General features: G+C 40.3%; 1 protein-coding gene across 1 annotated transcript in view; it reads left to right on the top strand.

The window, feature by feature from the left end:
* SPINK8 (serine peptidase inhibitor Kazal type 8 (putative)) overlaps window positions 1-19,743 on the top strand; it is a 31,380-nt gene extending 11,637 nt beyond the window's left edge. The window contains exons 5-6 of the mRNA XM_002813794.5: window positions 10,298-10,340; window positions 19,582-19,743. Of these exons, the coding sequence (XP_002813840.3) occupies window positions 10,298-10,340; window positions 19,582-19,593 (55 nt within the window). The 3' untranslated portion in view covers window positions 19,594-19,743. The remainder of the gene's footprint in view (window positions 1-10,297; window positions 10,341-19,581) is intronic.
* The last annotated feature ends 3,410 nt before the right edge of the window (window positions 19,744-23,153 follow it).

Genomic DNA, 23,153 nt, shown 5'->3' on the forward strand with positions numbered 1-23,153 from the left:
CCAGGAGTTCAAGGCTGCAGTGAGCCATGATGGTGCCACTGCACTCTAGCCTGGGCAACAGAGCAAAGTTCTTTTGAGACAGGCAGATCAGGAGGTCAGGAGATCGAGACCATCCTGGCTAACACGGTGAAACCCCGTCTCTACTAAAAATACAAAAAATTAGCTGGGCGTGGTGGCGGGCGCCTGTAGTCCCAGCTACTCAGGAGGCTCAGGCAGGAGAATGGCGTGAACCAGGGAGGTGGAGCTTGCAGTGAGCCAAGATCACGCCACTGCACTCCAGCCTGGGTGACAAAGTGAGACTCCGTCTCAAATAAATAAATAAATAAATAAATAAATAAATGCTCCTTTTTTTTTTTATTTTTTGAGACGTAGTTTCACTTTTGTTGCCCATGCTGGAGTGCAATGCTGTGGTCTCGGCTCACTGCAACCTCTGCCTCCTGGGTTCAAGTGATTCTCCTGCCTCAGCTTCCCGAGTAGCTGGGATTACAGGCGCACACCAACACACCTAACTAATTTTTGTATTTTTGTAGAGATGGGGTTTCACCGTGTTGGCCAGGCTGGTCTCAAACTCCTGACCTCAGGTGATCCACCCGCCTCGGCCTCCCAAAGTGCTGGGATTACAGGTTTGAGCCACTACGCCCAGCCAAAAAATGCTGTTCTTAAATAGCTCCATTCTCCCCATCCTTCTTTGAACTGTTTTTGTTATACAAATTACATCTTTATTCATTGTACACCCATTCACACAGATTTATAATTGTTTTATGCAGTTGCCTCTTAGATAGGAGAGAAAGATTCACAAACAAAAATATGTTTATACTGTCTATTATTTTCCTATATAGTTACTTTAACTGGCTCTTTATTTCTTCACGTGAATTCAAGTTTCTGCTTATGATCCTTTCATTTTAGCCTGAAGGACTGTTTAGTATTTTGTAGGTCTGCTAGCAACAAATTGCCTCAATTCTTCTTTATCTAGACATATCTTAATTTCACCTTTCTTTCTGAAGAATAGTTTGGTGGGCATAGAATTCTTGGTTGGCTGTCATTTTCTTTTCTTTTATTTATTCATTTATTTATGAGACCAAGTCTCACTCTGTCACCCAGGTTAGAGTGCAGTGGCATGATTGTGGCTCACTGCAGCCTTGACCTCCTGGGCTGAAGTGATCCTCCCACCTCAGCCTTCTGAGTAGCTAGGACTACAGGCACACCCCACCATGTTCACCTAAATTTTTTTTTGTATTTTTGGTAGAGACAGGTTTTCACCATGTTGCCCAGGCTGGTCTTGAACTCCTGAGCTCAAGCAGTCCACCCTCCTCCACCTCCCAAAGTGCTGGGATTATAGGTGTGAGCCACCGTGCCTGGCCACCTCTCATTTTCTTTCAGCATTTTGACTGTCATCCCACTGCTTCCAGCCTCCATAACTCCTGATGGAGGAATCACATGAATTCATCAGAATTCATGGAGGCTAGAAGCAGTATGAGGATCATTTACATGTGATGATTCACTTCTCCCTTTCTGCTTTTCGGATTCTCTCTTTGCCTTTGTCTTTTGGCAGTTTTATAATGATTTGTCTATGTGTGGCTCTATTAGAATGTATCCTATTGTAAGTTTTTTGAACTTATTGGTTGAACAGTTTTTCATCAAACTTGGGGAATTTCAGCCATTATTTTTCCAAGTATTCTTTTGCCTTTTCTCTCTCTCCTCTCCCTGAGGGATTCCCTTTATGTATATGTTGACGCCCTTGACAGTATCCCACACTTCTCTGTGGCTATGTTCATTTTTTTCCCAATTTGAATTGGGTTTTATCTTATTGGTTATGTGAGGCATTTTAACCCATTTTGTTCTTTTTTCTTTATAATTATTTTTCTTTCTTTTCCTCAAACTGGATACTATTCATTGGCCTATCTTCAAGCAAATTTGACTCTTTCTTCTGTCTGCTCAAATCTTGTATGAGCCCCTCCAGGGAATTTTTCATTCTAGGTCATTGTAATTTTCAACTTTAGAATTTTTATTCAGGTTCTTAAAAAATTTTTTCTGTCTCTTTATTGATATTCTCTATTTGGTGAGACATCATTCTCATACTTGCCTTTAGTTCTTTGTTCTTTACATATGGTTTCCTTCAGTTCTTTTTTTTTTTTTTTTTTTTTTGAGATGGAGTCTCACTCTGTTATCCAGGCTGGAGTGCAGTGGCATGATCTTGGCTCACTGCAACCTCTGCCTCCTGGATTCAAGCAATTATCCTATCTCAGCCTCCCAAGTAGCTTGGATTACAGGCTTGTGCCATCACGTCCCACTAATTTTTGTAGTTTTAGTAAAGACAGGATTTCACCATGTTGGTCAGGCTGGTCTTGAACTCCTGACCACAAGTGATCCACCTGCCTCAGCCTCCCAAAGTGTTAGGATTACAGGAATGAGCCACTACACCCAGCCCAGTTCTTTAAACATAAGTAAAATAGCTGATTTAAAATGTCTTGTAAGTCCAACATCTAGGCTTCCTCAGTGACAGATTCCATTGAATGACTTTTATCCTATATATGAGCCATACTTTCTTTTCCTTTGTATGTGCCGTGACTATTTTGTTGAAAATTGAATATTTTAAATAATATAATGTGGCAACTCTGGAAATCAGATTCTCACCTCTATCCAAGGTTTGTTGCTGTTATTTGTTGTTGTTGCCATTTGTTAGTTTAGTGACTTCTGAAATAATCCTGTAAAGTATACATTTTTTGTCATGTATGGCCATTGATCTGGTCCTGCTCATTATCTTAGTATCAGCTAATGATTGGACAAAAATTTCCTTAAATGGCTGGAACCAATAAATCTCCCAGTCTTTGACAACAAAAACTTTGTTTGTGCACTGGGGCATGTCTCTACTCAACCAGGAAGTTTAAAGCTACACTTTAGTGTTCACTGGATGTTTGCACAGACCCACAAGATTAGTTAGAGATGAGATGTTGGGACTTTCTCTGGTCTTTTCTGAGCATGCAGAAAGCCTTACACTGGCTGCAAGGCCTTCTGTATTTCCAGTAACATGTTAGAGCTTTTCAAAACCTCCTGTGGACATCTCATTGCCTAACTTACTTTTAAGCTCTTGGTTAACCTATTGTTTTTCACAACTGTTACACACCATGCAGCAGCCATGATGTTAAACAGTTGCCTCTGATTGTTTTCAACAAGTTTTCCCAGTGAAAAGGCTGTTTGCACCAAGAGAGGTTTGAGTATGGTCAAATAAAAGCCTTGCAAATGGGTCTTTCAGAGAACCACCCAGACAGGTCAAATAATGACAATTCTCTGGTAATGGTGCATTGAAGGCATTCCAACACCAGTCTTCTCCCTCCAGGTACTGCCAGGCTGCTTGTTTTCACCATAATTGTGGGTGGTTGTTTTTCTTTTTTTTTTTCTTTCTTTCTTTTTTTTAATTATTTTTTATTATTTATTTATTTATTTATTTATTTTTAATTTATTATTATTATACTTTAGGTTTTAGGGTACATGTGCGCAATGTGCAAGTTAGTTACATATGTACACATGTGCCATGCTGGTGCGCTGCACCCACTAACTCGTCATCTAGCATTAGGTATATCTCCCAATGCTATCCCTCCCCACTCCCCCCACCCCACAACAGTCCCCACAGTGTGATATTCCCCTTCCTGTGTCCATGTGTTCTCATTGTTCAGTTCCCACCTATGAGTGAGAATATGCGGTGTTTGGTTTTTTGTTCTTGTGATAGTTTACTGAGAATGATGATTTCCAATTTCATCCATGTCCCTACAAAGGACATGAACTCATCATTTTTTATGGCTGCATAGAATTCCATGGTGTATATGTGCCACATTTTCTTAATCCAGTCTATCATTGTTGGACATTTGGGTTGGTTCCAAGTCTTTGCTATTGTGAATAATGCCACAATAAACATACGTGTGCATGTGTCTTTATAGCAGCATGATTTATAGTCCTTTGGGTATATACCCAGTAATGGGATGGCTGGGTCAAATGGAATTTCTAGTTCTAGATCCCTGAGGAATCACTACACTGACTTCCACAAGGGTTGAACTAGTTTACAGTCCCACCAACAGTGTAAAAGTGTTCCTATTTCTCCACATCCTCTCCAGCACCTGTTGTTTCCTGACTTTTTAATGATTGCCATTCTAACTGGTGTGAGATGATATCTCATTGTGGTTTTGATTTGCATTTCTCTGATGGCCAGTGATGGTGAGCATTTTTTCATGTGTTTTTTGGCTGCATAAATGTCTTCTTTTGAGAAGTGTCTATTCATGTCCTTTGCCCACTTTTTGATGGGGTTGTTTGTTTTTTTCTTGTAAATTTGTTTGAGTTCATTGTAGATTGTGGATATTAGCCCTTTGTCAGATGAGTAGGTTGCAAAAATTTTCTCCCATTTTGTAGGTTGCCTGTTCACTCTGATGGTAGTTTCTTTTGCTGTGCAGAAGCTCTTTAGTTTAATTAGATCCCATTTGTCAAATTTGGCTTTTGTTGCCATTGCTTTTGGTGTTTTAGACATGAAGTCCTTGCCCATGCCTATGTCCTGAATGGTAATGCCTAGGTTTTCTTCTAGGGTTTTTATGGTTTTAGGTCTAATGTTTAAGTCTTTAATCCATCTTGAATTGATTTTTGTATAAGGTGTAAGGAAGGGATCCAGTTTCAGCTTTCTACATATGGCTAGCCAGTTTTCCCAGCACCACTTATTAAATAGGGAATCCTTTCCCCATTGCTTGTTTTTCTCAGGTTTGTCAAAGATCAGATAGTTGTAGATATGCGGCATTATTTCTGAGGGCTCTGTTCTGTTCCATTGATCTATATCTCTGTTTTGGTACCAGTACCATGCCAAGTCAATCCTAAGCCAAAAGAACAAAGCTGGAGGCATCACACTACCTGACTTCAAACTATACTACAAGGCTACAGTAACCAAAACAGCGTGGGTGGTTGTTTTTCATTACTACCATGGAACTGGGAATGCTGCAGATGTGTTCAGAGCAAGATAAAATGCCACGAAACTCACTATTCTTACTGAGATGCAGCAATTTTTCTTGAATAGATGTTCCTTGGATTGCTGCATGGTTTGATTTTTTTTTTAATTCCCAGAATTCTGGAAAACTTGATTCTGACCATTTTTTCCAGTGTTCTTGTTGCTTTCGTGGAGGAGAGAATTTTTAAAGATTCTTACTTCTCCATTTTCACTGTCCAAGCAAAAGGGCTCACTTTTGAATGAAGACACTGAGACCTGAGGGGAGCAACTTATCAAAGTTCTTATAACTATAAATGGGTGCAAATGCATATTTTTAAAGATTGAGGTAAAATTCATATGACATAAAATGAACCATTTTAAAGTGAACAAATCGGTAGCATTTAGTACATTTACAATGTTATAAAACTGCCACCTTTATTACTTTCAAAACATTTTTGTCACTCCAGAATAAAACCTCATGTCCATTAAGCAGTTAACTTCCCATTCCCTCCTCCCCACAGTTCCTGGCAACTAGCAATAGACTTTCTGTTTTTACAGATTTACTGTTCTGTATATTTCACATAACTGGAATTATACAACCTATGATCTTTTGTGTCTGGCTTCTTTCACTTACATAATCATTTTGAGGTTCATCCACAGTGTGGTGTATGTCTTCATTTGTTTTTGTATTACTGAATAGTTTTCCATTATGTGTATATACCACAATTTTTTTATTTATTCATTAATGGAAATTTGGGTTGTTTCCACGTTTAACTATTGTGAATAGTGCTGTTATAGACATTTGTGTACAAGTATTTATTTGAGTACCTGTTTTCAGGCTTCTGGTTATACACCTAGGGGTGGAATTTGCTGAGTTATATGGTAATTCTGTGTTTAACTTTTTGAGGAACCATCAAACTTTTCCATAGGGGCTGAACCATTTTACATTCTTCCGGAAATATGAGAGTTCCAATTTCTTCACATCCTTGCTAGTACTTTTTAAAAATATTATTATATCCATCCTTGTAGGTGTGAAATGGTATCTCCTCAGGTTTTCATTTACATTTCTCTAATGACTAATGAGGTTGGATATCTTTTCATGTACTTTTTGGCTATCCATATACCTTTTTTGGAGAAATATCTACTCAAGTCTTTGCCCTTTTTTAAAAATTGTGTTGTCTTTTTATGTTTTAGTTGTAAGAATTCTTTATATATTTTGAATACTAAATACTATGATTTTCAAATATTTCTCCCCCCATTCTATAGGTTGCCTTTTACTTTCATGATAATGTCCTTTGATGCACAAAGTTTTTAATTTTGATGAAATCAATTTATCTATTTTTTCTTTTGTTGTTCCTGCGTTTGCTATTACACCCAAAAACCACTGTAAAATTCAAAGGCATAAAGATTTACTTCTAATTTTTCTTCTAAGAGTTTAGTAGTTTTAGCCCATTGATCCTTTTTTTTTTTTTTTTTTTTGAGACAGAGTCTGACTCTTTTCCCAGGCTGGAGTGCAGTGGTGTGATTTCAGCTCACTGCAACCTCTGCCTCCCAGGTTCAAGCAATTCTCCTGCCTCAGCCTCCGGAGTAGCTGGGACTACAGGTGTGCGCCACCATGCCCGGCTAATTTTTTGTATTTTTAGTGGAGACGGGGTTTCACCATGCTGGCCAGGCTGGTCTCAAACTCCTGACCTCGTGATCCCCCAACCTCGGCCTCCCAAAGTGCTGGGATTACAGGTATGAGCCACCACACCTGGCTTCATTGATCCATTTTTGAATTAAATTTTATATATGGTGTGAGATAGAGGTCTAACTTTTTTTTTTTTTTCTTTTTGAGACAGGATCTCGCTTTGTCACCCAGGCTGGAGTGAAGTGGCACGATCTTGGTTCACTGCAACCTCCACCTCCTGGGTTCAAGCAATTCTCCTGCCTCAGCATCCCCAGTGGCTGGGATTACAGGAGCCCACCACCAAGCCTGGGTAATTTTTGTATTTTTAATAGAGATGGGGTTTCACCATGTTGGCCAGGCTGGTCTCAAATTCCTGATCTCAGGTCATCTGCCCGGCCTCCCAAAGTGCTGGGATTACAGGCATGAGCCACCATGCCCACCCTGTCTAATGTTATTCTTTTGCATGTGGTTATCCAGTTGTCCCTGCTTTATTTGTTGAAGAAACTATCCTTTCCCCCCATTGAATGGCCTTGGCACCCTTGTTGAAAATCAATTGGCCATAGATATATGAGTTTATTTTTGGACGCTTGATTCTTTTCTTTTGTTCTGTATTTATATCCTAATACTAGTACCAGTAACACTGATTATTATACTTTTTTTTTTTTTTTTTTTTGGAGACAGGGTCTTACTGTGTCTGCCAGGTTGGAGAGCAGTGGTGTGGTCATAGCTCACTGCAGTCTTGAACTCCCAGGCCCACACAATCCTCCTGCCTCAGCCTCCCAAGTAGCTGAGACTGCAAGATTATTGTAGTGTTATAGTAAGTTTTTGAAATTGGACATTTGGAGTTTTCCAATTTTGTTTCTTTTTCAAGATGATTTTGGCTACTTAGGGCCCTTTGCAACTCTGTATGAATATCAAGATTGGCTTTTCTATTTCCACAAAATATAAAGGCCACTGGAATTTTGATAGGGATTGCATTGAATCTGTAGATTGCTTTGGGAAGTATTGTCATCTTAAATTAATTCTTCCAGTCAGTGAGCATGGGATGTCGTTCATTTATTTAGGCCTTCTTTATTTATTTTCAGCAGTTTCAGTTTTGTAGTTTTGAGTGTACAAGTCTTTCACCTCCGGGATTATTACTAAGTATTTTCTTTTTTGGATGCTGTTGTAAACTGAATTGTTTTCTTAATTTTATTTTGAAATTGTTCATTGCTGATTTATAGTTATAGAAACACAACTGATTTTTGTGTGTTCATCTTGTACTCTGCAACTTGCTGAATTTATTAGCTTCAGTCATTTTTTATATTAATTCTTTGGGATTTTCTACATATAGAATCATATCATCTTTGAATAGAGATCATTTTACTTCTTCCTTTCAAATTTGGATGCCTTTTATTTCTTTTTCTTGCCTAATTGCTCGCCTAGAATTTCCAGTCCAACGTTGAATCTCAGTGGTGAAAGCAGATTATTCATGTCTTGTTCCTGATCTTATACAGGTCTTTCAGTCTTTCACCATTGAGTACGATATTAGCTATGGGTTTTTCATAAGTGTTCTTTATCATGTTGAAGAAGTTCTCTTCTATTCCTAGTTTTCTGGGTGTTTTATTATGAAATGGTGTTGGATTTTGTTGAATATTATGTGTGTATGTTTTGAATCAATTGATATTATCATGCAATGTTTTTCTGTCATTCTGTTAATGTGATATTATTAAATTGGCTGATTTTTTTTTTTGAAATGCTCTGAATTCTTGGGATAAAGGCCATTTTGTCATGGTGTATAATCCTTTTAATATGTGGTTGGATTCAATTTGTTGGTATTTTTCTGAGAATCTTTGCATCTATATTCATAAGGGATATTGGTCTATAGTTTTCTTTTATGTGATGTCTTTGTCTGTCTTTGATAACATGGTAATGTTGTCCTCATAGAATGAAGTAGCAAGTGTTCCCTCCTCTTGTATTGTTTGGAAGAGTTTAAGAAAGACTGGTATTAAATCTTTTAAAAATATTTGGTAGGCCAGGTGCAGTGGCTCATGCCTTTAATCCCTGCACTTTGGGAGGCCGAAGTGGGTGGATCACCTGAGGTCAGGAGTTCAAGACCAGCCTGGCCTACATGATGAAACCCAGTCTCTACTAAAAATACAAAAAGTTAGCTAGGCCTGGTGGCACATGCCTGTAATCCCAGCTACTCAGGAGGCTGAGGCAGGAGAATTGCTTGAACCCAGGAGGCAGAGGTTGCAGTGAGCTGAGATCACGCCACTGCACTCCAACCTGGGCAACAAGAGCAAAACTCTGTCTCAAAAAAAAAAAAAAAAAAATTTGGTAGAATTCAGTACTAAAGCCATCTGGTGTTTGTCGGGACATTTTTTATTACTGATTCAGTATCTTTACTTGTCATAGGTCAGTTGAGACTTTTTATTTCTTATTGAGTCAGTTTTGATAATTTGTGTGTTTCTAGGAATTTGTTCATTTCATCCAGAATATCTAATCTATTGACATACAATTGTTCATAGTATTCTCTTTTAATCCTTTGTGTTTCTGTAAGGTCAGTAGCGATGTTTCAGCTTTCATTAAATGCATTTTTTTTTTTACATGTGAAAGCTTTTTTTTTAAATGTTATTTTATTATTATACTTTAAGTTTTAGGGTACATGTGCACAATGTGCAAGTTAGTTACATATGTATACATGTGCCATGCTGGTGCGCTGCACCCACTAACTCATCATCTAGCATTAGGTATATCTCCCAATGCTATCCCTCCCCACTCCCCCCACCCCACAACAGTCCCCACAGTGTGATGTTCCCCTTCCTGTGTCCATGTGTTCTCATTGTTCAATTCCCACCTATGAGTGAGAATATGCGGTGTTTGGTTTTTTGTTCTTGCGATAGTTTACTGAGAATGATGATTTCCAATTTCATCCATGTCCCTACAAAGGACATGAACTCATCATTTTTTATGGCTGCATAGTATTCCATGGTGTATATGTGCCACATTAAAAATGCTCACCATCACTGGCCATCAGAGAAATGCAAATCAAAACCACAATGAGATACCATCTCACACCGTTAGAATGGCAATCATTAAAAAGTCAGGAAACAACAGGTGCTGGAGAGGATGTGGAGAAATAGGAACACTTTTACACTGTTGGTGGGACTGTAAACTAGTTCAACCCTTGTGAAAGTCAGTGTGGCGATTCCTCAGGGATCTAGAACTAGAAATACCATTTGACCCAGCCATCCCATTACTGGGTATATACCCAAAGGACTATAAATCATGCTGTTATAAAGACACATGCACACGTATGTTTATTGTGGCACTATTCACAATAGCAAAGACTTGGAACCAACCCAAATGTCCAACAATGATAGACTGGATTAAATGCATATTTTAACTTTAAGACACATTCTTTTTCTAATCCTCTGTATTTCTACTTGAATTTTCAAAGGCTATTTTGAATTTCTGTATTTTGTTGTAGACTGAGTATGTTTTATATATTCAATCTCTTTGACAAATAAAAATTCATATAATAGAATTTTTAAATATTTGTTAAGAATGCATTATTAGCAGAATGTTTATTTCCCAAACTTAGCCAAAGATTATCAAGTAAAATTTAGTCATAATTTATGATATACCATACAGCAAAAATAATTTTAAAATATAATTTCTTTCAGATTTGAAGGGCTTAACATAACTAAACTGTATGATGGACAATGTGTAAGTAAAAACACTTTTATTTTTTATTTTTAGAAGTAAACTAGATAAGTTAAGAGCTCACTGTTTTAGAGGGTTTTAAATGTTTTGTTATGAACATTTTCAAACATACATAAAAGTAGAGACAATAATAGATCCCATAAGCCTATCGTGTATTCAGTAAATTGTAATGTTTTGCCACATTTCCTCCCTCTATTCTTTTATTTCTCTTTTTTCTTTGATGAAGTATATTAACACAGGTCTCAGACATCATGTTATTCACTCCTACATACTTCAGAGTTCCTCTCTAATAAGTTTGGACATTTCCTTGCATACTCAAAAGGTCTTATTACAACTAATTATTTCATTGTCATCTTCTAATACATACTTCATATTCAAATCTCCCCAACCAAAAATAACACCTTCTGGAGGAAGAAACGTACTTTGGCCTGATAATTCAGCTTAAAGAACATCTATTTCACCCTTGCTCTTCCCTGTCATGTCCAATATCTAGGATATTAATGAAAGACACTAATTGAAATGTGAACAGTTATTCTGAAAGTGAATGGGCCAGAACTTGCCAGAGCCCTAGGTCTAGAGATTGTATCCCTGACTTCCGGGTTATAGTCCAAAGCAAGAACTCAGCCGAAGCCATAGAGATCATTATTGCATTATGAGGCGTGGCAGCAAGACTGGGAGAAATCAATGTAGAAGAGAAAAGAAAGAGGGGAGGAGGTAAAGCAGGGAAAATCGGACAATTATATAAGTTAGTAATAATTTTATGACAACGTCTTCTGACACCATCTCCATGACAAACTCACAGGGCTCGTCTGATTTACAGACCAGCACACATATTACTCCCTTAGGGATGGTCCATTACCCGAATGTTCTCTAGTTCCACTAAAGAGAAATCACGAGAACTTTTAGACACTTTCATGATTTGGGGTAACTATGAAAAGATCTCACATGATTTCTACTTCTGTCAGATTCTTGCTGAGCTGGGCTCACTCATTAAAAATCCTGCTAAATCCCTCCTTTTATATCTGGACCGTACCTCAGTCTATGACTCTTGTCAAATAAATCTCTGGTCTTATATTCATTTTAAACTTTTAACTTCAAAGGGGTGGTTTTAAATTTAAGGATATCTATAGAATGGTGTTCAAAGTGTTCTAAGAATCACTTATGTGCCAAAGTAAAGACTAATATTTAATAGGGGAGAAGAGTTTTAGGGACATGCAGAAAGAGGGATTGGTAAGGAAGATATCATATCAGTATAAAATGATAGATTTTTCCCTAAATCAGAGTGATCCAGAAAATAATTGTGCAGCATCCAAATACAGTGAGCTTCCTTTCATCACATTTGGACTAGAAAATCCTAAATCTTCTAGGGGAGATCCCTACATCATGTTGGGACCTCAACAGTCTATTTAAGACAAAGATGCATTTTATTCATTTATTTCAAATGCAAACATTAATTGCGCCATGGATGAAAAGTTAACTATAGGAGACCACCTGAAAATTTTACTGCAGAGCACAATTCTTTCTCTCTACCAAGGCTCTGATGAAATTGTTGATATAATTAATATTGCTTTTATAAAGTAATTCAGGAAGCTTGGATGCCAAGGATTTGCGAGATTAAGAATGCAGACTGGGCCGGGCGCGGTGGCTCATGCCTGTAATCCCAGCACTTTGGGAGGCCGAGGCGGGCGGATCACAAGGTCAGGAGATCAAGACCAACCTGGTAACATGGTGAAACCCTGTCTCTACTAAAAATACAAAAAAATTAGCCAGGCTTGGTGGCGGGCGCCTGTAGTCCCAGCTACTTGGGAGGCTGAGGCAGGTGAATGGTGTGAACCCGGGAGGTGGAGCTTGCAGTAAGCCAAGATCACGCCACTGCACTCCAGCCTGGGCGCCAGAGCAAGACTCCGTCTCAAAAAAAAAAAAAGAATGCAGACTGAAGTCAGAACTCATTGCATAAACTCAGTGATCTAGAGCTAGTACCACTGACAGCTTTAGTTATTCTTATGTATAGGTAGTGAGCCCAGGTATCCCAAGTACAGAATGTGATGTCTGGGGAAGAGCATTGAAGAAAAAGTCACAAGTCTTTCAGTTAATACCTCTGTGACTCAGCTAGAACTCATCTGTCTGGGTTATCATGAAACTCAAATGAGATGTACACTTGAATGAATTCAAATGAGATATAGGCTTAATAAAGATATGTACTCATATATATGAGTGTATAATTGCATTAAGAGCCAACCATAATGATGAACTACAATGAGCTATTGGCACCTTCCCCTAAATCAGTCCTTAGAGAATCAAGTGGAGTTTGAGGAAACTAATAATTCCAGAAGAGGTGGGGAGGGAGAGAGAGAGAGTAGGAAGAGAAAGAAGAAAAGAAGATATAAAAATGGAGAAAGAAGAGGGATAGGGAGGAAGAGGAAGTGGAAGAAAGCAGGAAGAGAGGAAAGGAAGGAAGGAAGGAAGGAAAGAAGGAAGGAAGGAAGGGGAAAGAGAAGGGAAAAGAAAGGGAAAAGAGGGGAAGGGGAAACCTGAGATACTCTTAGGAAGATGGAAAGCTGTCTTGAACTGATCCATGCTTGGTGGAGGAGGATGGCTGCAGCCTTGAGGGAGGGTGACCAGAGGTGTCAATACAAAGGAGGCCTAGAGGATAGCTTTTTGGGTGCTGCCCTTGCTTTAGTTCATGCAGCCTCGGAGTGTTGGTTATTGACCCTTCACTATAGAAAATGGCAGCAACAACCCTGAGAGCAGGGGCCATTTCTGAGGGATAATGTCAGGGCAGTGTCAAAGCCTCACTGGGGCAGAGTTGATGAAAAGAGGTGGGGACTGGCCAGCTACCCTTGGCATTTACCTCTCCTTTCTCCTCCTCCAAACCACCCAGGCTGCTAGATTACTTATTAGAGAGACTGCCTTCTAAATGATACGGAGATATGGAAAGCAAAGAGATATGGAGAATAAGCTACTTGTGCCAAAATCTAGGTAGTAGGAGTCCCAGAAGATGATGAAAATAAAAACAGAATAAATATTTGAATAAATAATAGTAAATATTCCAGAAATAAAACTATGAAGGACCTCAGTTTGAAAGGGCTCAGTAGAGTGGCAAAGAGGAAAGATGCCTTCACATGGATGCATTATAATAAAATTATAAATATCAAAGATAAAGAGAAATTATAAAAGCTTCTAGAGAAAAGATTCCCTCTAAAAAAAAAAAAATATCAGATTGGCATCAGATTTCACACAACAACACTGGATGCAAGCAGACAAGGAAGGCCGGGCACGGTGGCTCACACCTGTAATCCCAGCACTTTGGGAGGCCAAGGCAGGCAGATCGCCTGAGGTCAGGAATTCGAGACCAACCTGGCCAACAGGGTGAAACCTGTCTCTACTAAAAATACAAAAATTAGCCAGGCGTGGTGGCAGGCACCTGTCATCCCAGCTATTCGGGAGGCTGAGGCAGGAGGATCACTTGAACCCGGGAGGCAGAGGTTGCAGTGAGCCGAGATCACACCACTGTGCTCCAGCCTGGGCGACAGAGTGAGACTCTGTCTTAAAAAAACAAAAAACGGGCCAGGCGTGGTGGCTCTCGCCTGTAATCCCAGCACTTTGGGAGGCCAAGATGGGTGGATCATGAGGTCAGGAGTTCGAAACCAGCCTGACTAACATGGTGAAACCCCATCTCTACTAAAAATACAAAAAGTAGCTGGGTGTGGTGGCGCGCTCCTGTAATCCCAGCTACACAGGAGACTGAGGCAGGAGAATGACTTGAACTTGGGAGGCGGAGGTTGCAGTGAGCTGAGATCTTGCCACTGCACTCCAGCCTGGGCAACAGAGCGAGGCTCCGTCTCAAAACAAAAAACAAAATAAACAAACAAACAAAACAAAAAAACAAGGAATATGTGTGTACATGTAATGTGTGTGTATAATCCTCAGGAGTTAAAAGGGGAAAAAAATATATATATCTTAATCTGTTTTGTGCTGCTATAACAGAACACCCCAAACTGGGTAATTTATAAACAATAGAAACTTACTGCTTCTGGTGCTGGAGGCTGGGAAGTCCACTATCAAGATGCCAGCATCTTGTGAGGGCCTTCCTGTTATGTTATCCCATGGCAAAAGGCGGAAGGGTCAAAAAGCATGTACTCGTGCACACATGCACATGTGTGTGTGAGAGAGAGAGTAGAAGGGATCCAAACTCATTATTTTATCAGAAACCTACTCCCACAATAACTAACCCATTCTTGTGATAATGGCATTAATCCATTCATGAGGGCAGAGCCCTCAAGACATAATAAGTTATTAAAGGTTCCACCTCTCAACACTGTTGCATTGGGGATTATTTTTCCAAGACATGAACTTTGGGGGACACATTCAAACCATAGCAAAGTATATCACAGAATGTTATATCCAGCCAAGTTTTCCTTCTTTCCTTCTTTCTCTCCTTCCTTCTTTCCTCCTTCCTTCTCTTTCTCTTTCTTTTCTTCTCCCTTCCTGTCATTTTTCCTCACTTTCCTTTCCTTTATTTTTTCCTTTCCTCTTGCCTTGCCTTGCCTTTACCTTTGCCCTTGTCTTTTTGCCTTTGCCTTGTCCAGCCCCAGGCTTTGCCCCTTTCCCTGGCAAATTCCTGTTCCTTTCCTGGCCCTGGGCCCTGGTCCTGCCCCTGGTTCTGCCCCTCACCTAGTCTTGCCCAGCCACATGCCTTGTCCCTTGCCCTGCCTCATGCCTCTTGCCCTGCCCCATGACTTGCCCCCTGCCCTGCCCCCTTGACCTGCCCCATAACCTGGCCCTTGCCCTGCCCCTGGCCTTGCCCCATGCCCTGCCTTATGTCTTTCCTTGCCCTGTCCCATGCCTTGGCACTTGCCCCTTGTTCCTTGCCTTGCCCCTTGTCTCACCCCTCTCTTTGCTTTTCCCTGCTTCTTGCCTTGCCTTGCTCCTTGCCTTTCTTTGTCCCTTTTCCCTTCCCCCTTTCCCCTTCCTCCTTCCCCCTTGCCCCTTTCCTTACTCTTTGCCTTGCCTTGCCTTGCCTCAGTCTGTCATCCAGGTTGAAGTGCAGTGGTGCAATCACAGCTCATGTAGCCTCAACCTCCTGTGCTCAACCAATCCTCCCACATACCCGGGATTATGAGCACACAACACTGCACTGGGCTAATTTTTTTTTTTTTTTTTTTTTTTGAGATGGGGTCTCACTCTGTCACCCAGGCTGGAGTGCAGTGGCACAATCTCAGCTCACTGCAAGCTCTGCCTCCCAGGTATACACCATTCTCCTGCCTCAGCCTCCTGAGTAGCTGGGACTACAGGCGTCCGCCACCACACCCGGCTAATTTTTTGTATTTTTAGTAGAGACGGGGTTTCACTGTGTTAGCCAGGATGGTCTTGATCTCCTGACCTCGTGATCTGCCCACCTTGGCCTCCCAAAGTGCTGGGATTACAGGCATGAGCCACCGCGCCCAGCCAAATTTTTGTATTTTTGGTAGAGATGGCATCTCACTATTTTTCCCAGGTAGGTCTCGAACTCCTGGACTCAAGCAATCTTCCCATCTAGGCCTCCCAAAGTGCTGGGATTACAGGCCTGAGCCACCATACCCAGCCCCAAATTATCTTTCAAATGTTCAAACACGATAAAAAATTATATTCTTAAGAATATAATTAATGGCTGGGTGTGGTGGCTCATGCCTGTAATTTCAGCACTTTGGGAGGCTGAGGTCAGTAGACCACCTGAGTGAGGTCAGGAGTTCGAGACCAGCCTGACCAACATGGCAAAATCCCGTCTCTAATAAAAAATATAAAAATTAGCCAGATGTGGTGGCTCACACCTGTAGTCCCAGCTACTCAGGAGGCTGAGGCAGGAGGATCGCTTGAACCGAGGGGGCGGAGGTTGCAGTGAGCCAAGATCGTGCCACTGCACTCCAGCCTGGGCAACAGAGTGAGACTCTATCTCAAAAAAAAAAAAAAAAAAAAAAAGGCCAGGCACGGTGGCTCACACCTATAATCCCAGCACTTTGGGAGGCTGAGGCGGGTGGATCTTGAGGTCAGGAGATCGAGACCATCCTGGCTAACACGGTGAAACCCCATCTGTACTAAAAATACAAAAAATTAGCCAGGTGTGGTGGCACGTGCCTGTAGTCCCAGCTACTCGGGAGGCTGAGGCAGGAGAATGGTGTGAACCCGGGAGGCGGAGCTTGCAGTGAGCCGAGATCGTGCCACTGCACTCCAGCCTGGGTGACAGAGTGAGACTCCGTCTCAAAAAAAAAACAGAAAATTTTAAATGAGAGTGAGTGAGAGAGAGATGAAAGAGGAAAATACTAAATGAAAAGAAATCTTAATATAACAGTAATTACAGTAATTACAGTAAATATGAATAGGTTATACTCAGTGAATCAAAAAACAGATATTCTCAGACTGGATAACTGGATAAAGAAAAAGAAGATCCAACAACGTGCTGCCTACAAAGACATACTTGGTTTTTAAAAGGACACAGAAAAACAGAAAATAAATATATGCAACCAAGCATGAGAATCAATTATAAGCTAAAAGAAAGCTGAAGCTACAAATCTATCTGACAAAACAGAAATTTGAGATTCCTTCCCTTTGAGTTTAGACACAAGTCATGGACACTTGTTTAACACAATACCAGAGAGCCTGAGCTACTATATATATTTTACATATTTGCAAAGTGTAGAAGAGATTGCTAACCATCCACCCTAATATAATTTGCAGGGTGCACCAGTAGGCTCGGGACCCAGGGAAAAGCTGGCATTGCAGTTCAAGTCTGAAGGCTGTCTTCTGGCAGAATTCCTTCTTGCTCAGGGGTGGGCGGTTGGGTGGGAGTAGGCTTTTTTGTTCTATTAATGCCTTAAACTGATTGGATGGGGCCTACGCACATTATGAAGGGCAATCTGCTTTACCCAAAGTCCGCTAATTTAAATGTTAATCTCGTCCAAAAACACCCTCACCAAAACATCTAGAACAATGTTCAACCAAGTATCTGGGCACTGTGACCCAGCCAAGGTGACACATAAAAGTAACCATCACAAAGCCTATCACTAAATCCCTTCTTGGAAGATGGCTGCACTCCAGTGCAAAGCACCTCCCCAGAGACCGCTACATGAACATTTTTATTTTCCTTGAATCTTTCCATTTTTGTATCTGTTTGCTAAATGACACTTTGACAAAAACAAAGATATGATAATCATCAATTCTGGCATGGGCTGAATCACAAATATTAACACTATTAAGGCGGTTCTGGGCCAGGCGTGGTGGCTCACGCCTGTAATCCCAGCACTTTGGGAGGCCAGGGCAGGTCGGTCACCTGAGGTCAGGAGTTCGAGTGCAGCCTGACCAACATGAAGAAACCTGTCTCTACTAAAAATGCAAAAATTAGCCAGGCATGGTGGCGCATGCCTGTAATCTCAGCTACTCAGGAGGCTCAGGCAAGAGAATCACCTGAACCTGGGAGGCAGAGGTTGCAGTGAGCCAAGATCGCACCATTGCACTCCAGCCTGGGCAACAAGAGCAAAACTCTGTCTTGAAAAAACAAAAAAGGTGGGGGAGTTCTGAAATTCTGCTGGATGTATGAGCAAACTCAAAGGAGAAAACTAAAACTTGACCAAAGGATATTTAAGATCATATGAATAAGTGGAGAGACAGTCTATGCTCCAGATTATAACTTAAGTATTAGGACTATGTTAGTTTTCTCTATTCTAAAACTTCATTTCATTCCCAGTCAATAACCAGTTGAATTTAAGATCGTTGATAAATGAAAGACACTATGGATAAGTGAGTAAACAGCTGACAGAACTAGAGGAGCTATTGCAATAAGCTAGAAGATAGAGTGTACATGCAAATAAGCAACAAGAAAACCTACAGCAAACTGATAAATAGGCAAATGGTTTTATTATAGAAGAATAAAGACAAAAGGCTAATTATATAAAGGATATTCAAAAGCTCATAAATAACCGGGGCAAATTCAAATTGAAATACAATGAGATGCCTATTTGCCTATTATACTAGAAAAAATCAGAAGGCTGGGTATATCCAGTGCTGGTTGGACATGGAGATATCTGTACTCTCATGATCTATGGTGACAATGAAGGCAGTTATAGACACTGTGGGAAGCAATCTACCATTTTTAGGCAAAGTAAGAAATTAAATATATTCATATCTCATGGTCCAGCATTTCCAACCCTAGGAAATCACAAAGAGATTCTCTCATCGTCTTGTAAAATGACATGTATGTCTATTGCAGGGTTATTCAGGTTTGGGGATCGCCTGAGTGAGACTAGTCAAGAAATCAATAGGTAAACTGTGGAAGGTAGTCCTTACAGACTTCAATGCAGCTTTCAGAAGAAATTAGATGTGCTGTTAGCAATATGGATAGATCTTAAAATACTGCACTGAGAGGAAAAGCAAGGGACAGTATAATACAAGTAACATGACAGCATTATATAAACTAAAAATAAACACAATATATATTTGGCACAAACATAAAAAAATACACACTGAACTCATTGAAATCGTTGGCTCTGGTGTGAGGAGAAAGGCAATGAATGAATGAGTGAATGAATGAATGAATAGTGGCTCCTCCCTACAGCCCTTCAGCAAAGCAGCATAGAAACTCTGTTTTTGATAGGATCTCACACACACTCACACAAGAGATCTGTAACAGGAAGACTAACGATATCACTAATTGCCAGACACGTGCCCTGTGCCGCATCATATGCTTTGCCTGTATCTCCTCTCCTGTGTTCCTCACAGCCCTGCCATGAGGAAAGCATCGCTATTAGCTACATTTCATATTCAAAGGAGCAGAGGTCTAGAGAGGCCATGTGACTTGCCCAAACCCACAGAGCTAGGAACTGGCAGGGCTGGGCCTTGAATCCAGTGGGTCAACCTCTAGACTCTGTTCTTTAACACCATCTTCTGTGCCTCCCATATCCCCCAACAGGCCTCTGCCAGGACCCTGCTTCATGTCAACTCCACTGCCTCTACCCCCTCGGGAGTTCCCAGAGGCTCTCCTGGGGTCCAAAGTCTCACCCAGACATCCCCATCCTTTGCCTTCCTCTTTTCCACCGACTTTCACTCTGCTTTTTTCTTCTCCAGTGAAATTAGAATGTCTCTAACCTACCTTAATTCAAAGAATAATTGTTTAATATTTCCCCTGCTGAACTATGGTTGTGGTTACAAATGTGGTGGCTTTTCTCTTAACTTCCTCAAATTGGATTTCTCTAAGCAGATACTTCTCTTGCAGGAAAACTCTTGAACGTACGACAAAGAATTATAAAACCTACTGAATCTCCAGATGGCCAAGTGAAACACAATGGTTGCCTCTTCAAATATATCCCCTTTAATTACTAATGGTTGGATCAAACTCATTGATTTATGTCTTCAATAAATGATTCTCAGCAGAAAACCTGGCTGGCAAACATTTCTCTTGATTAATAAGAATCTTTAAAATATATCAGATATTCTATTTTCTCATCCCAAAACTACTTGACTCATGCCATGGGTTCCCTCTGTTCTTACACAGATTGTGAGCAAATGACCACAAAAATCTAAAATCTTAGTAAGAAAAGCAAGCTTTCTGGTGTTTTTAACTTGCCCTGTACCCATTCTCCCTACCCCAACTCTGCTGTAGGCTTAAATTAAACCAGCCCTGAAATCATGGTGGAAACCAGCCTCCAAAAAGACATTAAAGGGGGAAGAACAGGTTTGGAGGTCCCCAAAAACACCATTTCCAGAAAATGATCGTTATTTGATTTGCCTGGCAGTTCCCTAGAGACCTCCTCCAGCTGGCTTGCCTTTTGGCTTTTTGTTTTGTTTTGTTTTGTTTTGTTTTAACCTGACTGAGAGTTCTCTCACTGAGAACTTTTTCCCTGGGGCATCTGTCAAAAACAAACAGCCTCAATTTTTAAAATTTGCAACAGCCTTAAGCAGTGATAACATTTGGGACAAACAACCAAAAAAAAAAAAAAAAAAAGTAAAAGAAAAAGCTGAGAATAGAATGTCCATGGAGCTTTTGAAAAGCTCTGGCATATTTCTAGGAATCTAGAAGACCAAGGGCATGAGCAGGTCTGTAATATGTCCAGGAGAATCTTTAGAAAGCCCTATGTGCTCACCTTGGCTGACTTTAATGCTCTGAATAGCAAGAAATGAAGTCTAAAGCAGAGTTGTAAACTGCATGCCTGACCATTGAAGGCATGGCTCAATACATACAGAATACCTCAGCAAAGGCAGAAAGACTTACTGGTTTCAAGTATTTAAAAACACTATGTCCAATCATTAGATGACCACTAAACTAATGGAACAGAGTCTTCAGTGGTTACACGCTACCAAGAATACATACTTTAAAAAATTAATTGATAAAAATCACTACACAAATGAATAGCAACAACAAACCTGGGGGAAGGGGAGAATCTGATTTCCAAAGTTGCCACATTATGTTATTTAAAACATCCAGTTTTCAACGAAATATTATGACACATACAAAGAAACAAGAAAGTCTGGCCCATACACAAGAAAAAAAGATCAGTCAATAGGAATTGTTGCCAAGAAAGTTCTAATGTTGGACTTACTAGACAAAGACTTTAAATCAGCCCAGGCAGGTGACTCATGGCTATAATCCCAACACTTTGGGGGCCTGAGGTGAAAGGATCACTTGAGGCCAGGAGTTCAAGACCAGCCTGGACAACATAGTGAGACCCTATCTCTACAAAAAAATTAAAAATTACCAGGCATGCTGGCATGTGCCTGTAGTCCTAGCTACTCAGGAAGCTGAGGTGGGAGGATTGCTTGAGCCCAGGAGGTTTAGGCTACAATGAGCTATGATTGTGCCACTGCATTCTAGCCTGGGTGACAGTGAGGCCTTATTAAAAAAAATACACATACATACATGTATACATATTTTTTCAAAGAGATAAACTATGTCTAAAGAAATAAAGTATAAGAATGTGTGTGAACAAGTAGAGAACATCATAAAGAAATTATTTTTTCAAAATGTAACTTTCTTGAGGTGATAAGTACAATAACTAAAGTGACAAATTCACTAGAGAGGCTCAATAGCAAAGTTGAACAGGCAGAAGAAAGAACAAGTGAACTTGAAGAAAGATTGACATTAACCAGTGTGAGGAGCAGAAAGAAAAAGGAACAGAGCCCTGGAAGCCTGTGGGATATAATCAAGCATAACAACATAAAGATAATAGTAGTCCAGGAAGGAGAAGGAAGAAAGAAAAGGGCAGAAAGATATTTGAAGAAATAATGGCTGAAAATATCCCAAATTTTTCAAAGAATGTTAACATATGCATCCAAGCAACTCAGCAAACTCCAAGTAGGACAAACTCAAAGAAATCCACCCCTATACACATCATAATCTCCGTCAAAAGCCAAAGACCAAGAGAGAATTTTGAAAGCAGCAAAAGAGAAGCAAATCATTAAGTACAAATGATCCTCAGTAAGATTAACATCTAGTTTCTCGTCAGAAATCACAGAGGCCACAAAGCAGTAGGATAACATATTCAAAGTGCTAACAGAAAAAAATATCAGCCAAGAATTCTATATCCATAAAGAAAATCCTTCAGAAATGAAGGAAAGCGGTGGCTCACTCCTGTAATCCCAGCACTTAGGGAGGCTGAGGCGGGTGGATCATCTGAGGTCAGAAGTTCAAGATCAGCCTGGCCAACACAGTGAAACCCTCTCTACTAAAAATAATTACAAAATTAGCTGGGTGTGGTGTTGCATGCCTGTAATCACGGCTGCTTGGGAGGCTGAGGCAGGAGAATTGCTTGAACCTAGGAGGCAGAGGTTGCAGTGAGCCAAGATTGCACCATTGCACTCCAGTGTGGGCAACAAAAGCAAAACTCCATCTCAAAAAAAAAAAAAAAGAAAAAAAAGAAAAAAAAAATGAAGGAGAAAGTAAGACGACCAACAAAACTAATAAAAACCAAAATAATTTGTCTCCAGCAGATCCACCCTACAGGAAATACTAAAGGGAATACTTTAGGCTGAAGTGAAAGGACACTTAAATCCACAAGGGGAAATAAAGAGAACTGGTAGAGGTAACTACACAGTTAAAGACAGTATAAATATATGGTTTTGTTTGTAAATCTTTTATTCTCCTACATGATTTAAAAGACAACTGCATAAAGCAATAGTTAATAATAAATAATAACAGCCGGGCGCAGTGGCTCATGCCTGTAATCCCAGCACTTTGGGAGGCCAAGGCAGGCAATCCATCACCTGAGGTCGGGAGTTTGAGACCAGCCTGGCCAGCAGGGTGAAACCCCGTCTCTACTGAAAATACAAAAATCAGCCGGGCGTGGTGGCAGGTGCCTGTAATCCCAGCTACTTGGGAGGCTGAGGCAGGAGAATCTCTTGAACCCAGGAGGCAGAGGTTGCAGTGAGACAAGATTGCACCATTGCACTCCAGCCTGGGCAACAGAGCGAGACTCTGCCTCAAAATAATAATAATAATAATAATAATAATAACAATATTATATGCTTGATGATGTGTCACAGGTTTCTGAGGCTCTGTTCCTCTTTTTCTAACTTGTTGAGATGGAGGCTTACTGAATTTCCAGTCTTTCTTCTTTTCTAATATATGTATTTTAGGCTACAAATTTCCATCTAAGCAAGGCTTTAGCAGTATCAACTTTTTAAAAAATTATATCTAAGTACAGTATACATACAGAATTCACATAAGCGTAGCATTGAATGAGGCACCTGGTCAGTACTGTTTCTGAGTGTTTAGTAAATGTTTTTTATTACTACTGTGAATTGTCCTTTGTCTCTTATGCCATAGCATCCTGGCAATGGGGAGGGGTTTGA

This window comes from Pongo abelii, chromosome 2, assembly GCF_028885655.2.
Source record: "Pongo abelii isolate AG06213 chromosome 2, NHGRI_mPonAbe1-v2.0_pri, whole genome shotgun sequence".
NCBI classification, from domain to species: domain Eukaryota; kingdom Metazoa; phylum Chordata; class Mammalia; order Primates; family Hominidae; genus Pongo; species Pongo abelii.